Here is a 6971-nt window from a genome sequence, read left to right on the forward strand (position 1 = left end):
TAGGCCTTTGAGTCCCGACCAGAAGGATATTTGTTCCAATATCCTGTTTCTCTTGTAATGAAATTTTTTGATTCATTTTTCAGATTTATCAGATGAAACAATGCTTAAGGTACTGAGGACATTCTAAGCATGTCATAGCAGGACATTACATAAAGTATGTGTCTGTAGACTTTTCAGTTTCTTCTCACACTGTATTTATTAATGTTAGCTATGAGGAGGTCACATTGAATATTTCAATTGAGTCCATAAGATCATTGAAAAAATCGGAATAGTTCATCGTATCTGGAGGAAGAATAAACCCAAGTTTGTACTCTTCACTGCGCGCCCTTTTGCACCGGGGGGCAAGCGTTAGCATATTATGACTCAACTAAGTGTGCGGGGACTAGATGCCAAGCTGTAGGGGAAGTTACACAAGGAGAGAAGAAGATATGAAGTGAGAGATTACTGAAGCAAACCGTCATAATTAAGTTCCATTGTGGAGCTATTTTTCAAAAAAAAACAAGTGAAAACAAAGAGATACAATGTAACACAACAAATTCTACAACCAGCCATGCATTACTCATTAGTGAAGAGGGCAAAGCACCCGGGGGAAAGCGGCTGTGGCCTGTTCGTCACAGCAACAGGTCAATTGCCGGCTTTCCCACCTAGGAGACCGTGTGGAAAAATTAACGAGAAAGTACAAATCTTTCCGACAAACTTTGCCAAAATCAATTGCGCGAATCGATTACTAGTGTGTGCCCCCAGCATCTGGTGTGGCCGGTCGGAGTGAGGGTGGTTTCTACCACGGGCGGGACTATTTGTAAATGACTCGCTCCCGTCTCGTCCGAGCATTGGTGGTATAAATGCTCATCTTTCTAACTATCACAAATACAATTGTAAATAGGTGCAGTCGTAAAACTTTTGCTCTGTATTATGAAGTCAGGCGGGGCGATGTTAAAAACATGTCGCGTGCAGCAATGCTGGTCTTCTGCAAAGGTATGTTCAGTGTTTCAGTTGTTCATGTAGAAATATTATTCATTGGCGTTAAAGTCATTCGCAGTGTGTTCACGGTACAGTTCTATTAATGGTGCCTGTGAATTGCATCACTGTGATATAAAAAAGCGCAGAGTTCTGAAAAATCGCGGCGGATCTCTTTCTGAGTGAGGGGGGAGGATACGTTATTAGATTATTTCCATATATTAACTCCTGATTATACCCCACGATTATCGAATGAGAACCTTTCGCCTGAAATGCAACATCCCTAATTGAGCAGTAACCAGTATATCAATGTATAGCCAGGACACTTATATCAGCTGATAGCACAAGTACAAAGGTTATTATTTCCAATGTATTAGGGCAGGGAACTATATTAAGTGTTTATAGCAGTAACCGTATACTTAATTGTATAGCAGGGGACATACATTAAGGCTATAGCAGAACACAAGTATATTAATGCTAGTACGCAGGTAAGCAGTATATTCTACTGTGATACGCAGGAACCACACATTCTAATGTATGTAGCAGTACACAGCTATATTAATGGTATAGCACAGTAACAGTATACTTAATGTAAATGTATAGCAGGGACACTACATTAATGTATAGCAGTGACACTATATCAATGTATAGCAGGGACGGTATATTTTGAACTGTAATCAATGATTCTGCTGTTTGATTGTTGATTATATTGCTGGTGTCCACAAACTCTTATCAGAATCTGATAAGAGTTGTTGTTTTTTTTGTTTTTTTTTAAAGTTATTTTTTTGGCCTTTTCATGCCTTTATTAGATATGGACAGCCGAAGATAGACAGGAAAGGTGGGTAGAGAGAGAGAGGGGATGACACGCAGCAAAAGGCCGCAGGTCGGATTTGAACCTGGGCCGCTGCAGCAACTCTGTACATGGGTCGCCAGCTCTACCGGGCACCCTGTTGTTGTTTTTACTGTTTGTGTTGTTTATTTTGTTTTTGCTGTTGCAGTCATCAGTCTGCAGAGAGATGGAGAGAAAAGAGGAGGAGGAGGAGAGTAAGACTACATCTCAGAGAGAGGAGGAAGAGGAAGCCGCTGCCACTGCAGGGAGAGGAGGGGATGAGGATAATGATGAAGACTCAGGTGGTGATGAAGAACAGAAAAACAAAGAAGTAGGTGATGGTGATAATGATGAAGATGAAGATGCTTCTGGGAAGAAGAAGACCAAACAGAAAGGTGTTGGAGTGACTTCCTGTCCAGACAGGAAGTGTCTTCCAGGTATAATCTACCTGGGTCACATTCCTCCGAGACTCCGCCCCAAACATCTGAGGAACATGCTGTCAGCGTTCGGAGAGATCGGACGTATCTTCCTCCAGCCAGAAGGTAAAATCAGACATACAGAAGACATGATCAATATGAACAATGTATATGATCAATGTACATTTTTATATGATCAATACATATCATAATATACCCTAAGATATATTATCTATCAATATATCATAGACTGATTAAGCCTATCTCCTGAAAGTCCTGTGTATTCTGAATTATGTTTCTAAATACTACAATACCCAAGCTCCTCAGCTACCATTGCTATGAAGAAGAAGACAGTCAGAGGTTTAGTGAAATGCACCCTGGGAGTTGTAGTAATTATTGTGTCCTGTGTGGTCAGACGGGGAGGTGAGGAGGAGGAAGAGGAAGACGGGGTTGAGGAGGTGTGACTTCACTGAAGGATGGGTTGAGTTCAGAGACAAACGAGTGGCCAAGAGAGTCGCAGCTTCTCTTCACAACACGCCGATGGGAACCAGAAAACGCCAACGTTTCTACTCCGACCTCTGGAACATCAAGGTACCCGCTAACCGCTAACATCACTGTGGCATTGCAGTCACTTGAATCTTGAATGCAGAGAGAGAGCGTGACAGCTCACAAATGTGAGGTGGTATTACACTATGTGGTGGAAAATATTAGTACATTATTAATATAGTATATTTGGAACATTAAGAACAATTTCCTGTTCTACAAACACTGAGTGTGTCCTCTAAGGACAAACCCAAAAGAACATTGTGGAACACCTTGACACAAAATCGGAAACTCCCAGAGCCAGTGTCCTCTAAGGACGGACCCAGGGGAGCATCGGAGAACACCTTGACACACAGCTGGAAACTCCCAAAACTCCCATCCGCTTCTGTTGAAATTAGATAACATGTTTGTTTTTTTATTGTTTTTTTTTGGGCTTTTATTGCCTTTATGATAGAGAGAGACAGGAAAGGGGGACAGAGAGCGGGGATCACACGCAGCAAAGGCCCGCAGGTCGGATTCAAACCCTGGGCCGCTGCAGCAAGGACTCAGCCTCGGCACATGGGTCGCCAGCTCTACCCACTGAGCTAACCAGGCGCCCAAATTAGATAACATGTTGAATTAGAAAATTCATAACTAGCCAACCGCTGATGAGAAATGACCACTGCTGCTGAGAAATGACGTCAATGAGAGGTATAAGACCAAAAGCCTCGATAGAGGTTAAGGAATTCTGTGGGTTTTCTGTACTGTTGTACTTGGTATTCTGAAGAGCTCTTGGAACTATATTGTATCTATTTGAATAAATCCTGCAAAGGCTGTTCACGAACTTCTGTCTCCACACATTTTTCCAACAGTTTCAGTCTGACAAACTGTAAGACCAGATCACGTCTGTCTCTCTACCTGTCTGTAGTACCTGCACAGGTTCCAGTGGACTCACCTGAGCGAGCGTCTGGCCTACGAGCAGACAGTGCTGCAGCAAAGACTAAGGACCGAAGTGTCTCAGGCGAAGAGAGAAACAAACTTCTACCTGAACAACGTGGACAAGAGCACTCACCTGGACAAAGTGAGGAGGAAGAGACAGAGAGACGGACAACAGGTAAACTCTAACTCACCTGAGTGTACCTGCAGCCTTACTGCAGTCTCTGTAATGACGGTTAAACTTTATTTGTGGTTGCCAGGTGGACGAGAGGACATGGGACTTCACTCAGCGTCAGACTGAGGATGAGATCCAGTTGAAGAAAAAGAGGAGACACTCAATTTCCCAGAAGCACCTGGACAAGGCCCGCCTCCTCCAACAGAACAGCCAATCAAACGTCTCTCTGCTGGCCAAGATTTTCAACTCCAACCAATCAGAGTGACAGCAGGGAGGCAGCTGATTGGCTGTGGCACTTTCCATGGAACTCTATACCCACGTCAATGAGCTCATTAAGACTGCTGTAATTAAGATAATTGAACTGTTTAGTGGCCTGACCTTTGACCTTGTCCAACAGTATCTGACATCATTCACCTGTACAGGTGGTTTAGATGTCTTTACATCACCTTTATATTTCTGTATAAAATGTAAATAAATCTACATTCCTGATAGACTTTGTGTCCAGCTGTTTTTTTCATCAGTTTAATTCTGTGATTACCTTCCCCACCTGTCTGTCTCTGTACCTGTCTATCTCTGTACCTGTCTGTCTCTGTAGTACAGTCTGTGGAGGAATAAAAACACCTGTTACACCAACAGATAAATAATATCTTTTTATTCATGAGGTGTCTGTGGTGAAATGAATGAACCCATTGTAATGAACTGCAAGTAAATAACAACAACAACAAAACTGTGTAGCTGTGCAACAAATAACCAATCAGGGAAGTTGTTTTTAATTCTTTAATCCTTAATTCTGACCTGCAGACTGAACTATTGGCTCTTCAGTGCTCTGAACCTCTTTAGCATCCAGACATCAGGATGATGTATTATTAGTTTATAATAATAATAAAGTGATCTATAACTGGCATCTGGAACAGAAAATACTGATGTAGTAAATGTTTTCTTAATAATTCAGAATCTATGGAATATTATTTAATCTTACAAGTACATCTGAATAAAGCTGCAGGTAGTCTGTGTCCAATCAACTGTATTAATAAAGCTATTGATCATTAATATTATAGTAGAGCAGCTCTGTTTATGTATATGTATATCCTATCAGATCAGCTGATCAATCAATGAACAGATTCTCACCGGCTTCCCACCCTGCAGGTGACATGTGTGTTTTTTGTAATGAAGATCAGGACAGGAAACAGGAAGTGCATAATGTTTAAATAAAAGAGTTCATTAAATACATTTTACACATTTAGAGGACAACGTTTACAACATGGTTAGAAAACTACAACACCAAACCTATTGATTGACAAGCTGATGACATTACAACAGCAGTTGAACACCCAATCACAGCAGGTGGAAGCTAAAGGAACAACCTGCAGTGTCACATTGAATTCAGTTAGCATGGTAACGTGTTTCAGTAACAACGTAAAGCGTTTTATCTACCACTCTGACTTACACCTCCTTTCCAGGGCAGCTGTCGCTGAGGCTCATGGATATTGTAGTATTTGGAACTGTCTGCCAAAATCATAAAACAGACACAGCGTGACCCTGTAAACCTGGTCCCGGTGTGATGATTCAGGTGTTCAGTCTGGATTCTACCTGTTAGTTTCTCCCTGTCAGTCTCCCTGGTACTCAGATCTCTCCAGTCCGTCGAGGACTCTGGTGTACTCTAGGTGAGCCTGGTAGAATCTGCTGCTGTACTTTAGGTTGGATCTGACGTAGTTCAGGTAGTCCGGAGCTCCAGGGCAGACCACGTTGTCAGCCAGGACCACCGAGCCCCAAGCCAGCAGGCCGCAGTCCTGCAGGGGGCGTTGGGGTTTAAGGTCAGAACATATGGTAGGTTTAGAGGTTAGGGGTCAAAGGTCAGTGGTCAGTACCTCCAGCAGTCTGATGTCAGGCAGGTAGTGGTCCTTCCAGTGGTCCAGGAAAACAAAGTCGAACGTCTGGATTCCAAACATGTTGGCCATCTTGGGAATCAGGTCAGCTGACTCACCTTCCAGCACACACACCTAACAGAGTGACATTAGCGATCAATAACCAGATCAATAACCATTCAATAAGTACAAACCTGTTTATGTCTCTACCTTTCCTAAATATTCTTATAAGGAGTAAGGTCTACAAATAAGATATTTGAATTGAATTAGAAGTTTGTTCTTTCACAGCATCAGCTTTAGTGTCAGATATCTGACCAGGATCCAAAATGAAATCCCGCTGAGCACCAAATGTGTCACGTTATTAGAGACGTGTTAATATATATTAATGGTGTTCAGCCACCAAAAATAAAACGTGAAGAAGAAAAGAAAAGTCACAGCAGTCGACGTTTTTGTGAGAGGTGGTGAGGAGGAGATACTGGATAATGTATGAACCTCTAAAGGATCAGAAAGCCTCAAAACTTTTAATTATAATGTAATTATTTTTAATCAAATAATACATGAGTTTTTCATCTGTGAACCAGGAACTTAACTTCGACCCTGTATCTGAGGTGGAAGGAAGCGAGTGGATGTCTTGAACTATGACGGCCACAAGGTAAAAGGTCCAACCAGTGTGTTCAGAAGATGTTGGAGATGATAGGACTTGGACATCCCAGCTGGTCTTAGTGGTTCCAGGTGATGTTTGGACACCAACAAGCACAATAGAGCTAACCATAGTCAGCAGAGCAGACGTTTAAGACCAGAGGCCCTCAGAACCCAGTCTGCTGCCTCTCCAGACAGCGTTTGTTCTGTGACAACCTTGAGGCAGAACCCTAGGGGGTTTCCATCAGGGGTTTTCATTTACAGTTTGTCAGCTGCTCTCAGTCGTAGCAAACCTCCGCACAGGGGTTCAGAGATCTCCTCTCTCAGCTGGGTTCCACTCCTGTTCCTCATCTCCCAAAATACCCACTGCAAAATGTTGACTGCAAAGAGTTCAACAGGACATCCTGGAAGACTAGAAAAGCGCTATACAAGTACAGGTCCATTTACCATTTACTTGACCACAGTGGACCTGCAGGACGAGTGTTATAGATCCCACATTGGCAGGACACTGGCCCTGCATCAGGTTTACCTTCAAGACCTGAAGACAGACAGTTCTGTGTTCTCACATGTAGCATTGAGCCCCCTGCAGGTTAAGGACAAATATTGGATCTAGGCGATACTAAATCCTACCA

The 6971-nt window shown here is 42.7% G+C and overlaps 2 protein-coding genes across 2 annotated transcripts in view; one reads left to right on the forward strand and one right to left on the reverse strand.

The window, feature by feature from the left end:
* abt1 (activator of basal transcription 1) overlaps positions 1-4470 on the forward strand; it is a 4839-nt gene extending 369 nt beyond the window's left edge. Inside the window, exons 2-5 of the mRNA XM_035656566.1 lie at positions 1956-2328; positions 2618-2793; positions 3653-3838; positions 3921-4470. Coding sequence (XP_035512459.1) covers positions 1974-2328; positions 2618-2793; positions 3653-3838; positions 3921-4100 — 897 coding nt within the window. The 5' untranslated portion in view covers positions 1956-1973 and the 3' untranslated portion in view covers positions 4101-4470. The remainder of the gene's footprint in view (positions 1-1955; positions 2329-2617; positions 2794-3652; positions 3839-3920) is intronic.
* A 613-nt stretch (positions 4471-5083) lies between these two features.
* On the reverse strand, positions 5084-5894 carry LOC118324300 (catechol O-methyltransferase B-like). The gene is made up of 2 exons (XM_035656569.1): positions 5704-5894; positions 5084-5625 (listed from the first exon to the last, which is right to left on the reverse strand). The coding sequence occupies exons 1-2, from the start codon at positions 5791-5793 to the stop codon at positions 5443-5445; spliced, it is 273 nt and encodes a 90-aa protein (XP_035512462.1). The 5' UTR covers positions 5794-5894; the 3' UTR covers positions 5084-5442.
* Between the last annotated feature and the right edge of the window lie 1077 nt (positions 5895-6971).

Source organism: Morone saxatilis, unplaced genomic scaffold (assembly GCF_004916995.1).
Source record: "Morone saxatilis isolate NCDOM2014 unplaced genomic scaffold, NCSU_SB_2.0 Contig15, whole genome shotgun sequence".
Taxonomy (NCBI): domain Eukaryota; kingdom Metazoa; phylum Chordata; class Actinopteri; family Moronidae; genus Morone; species Morone saxatilis.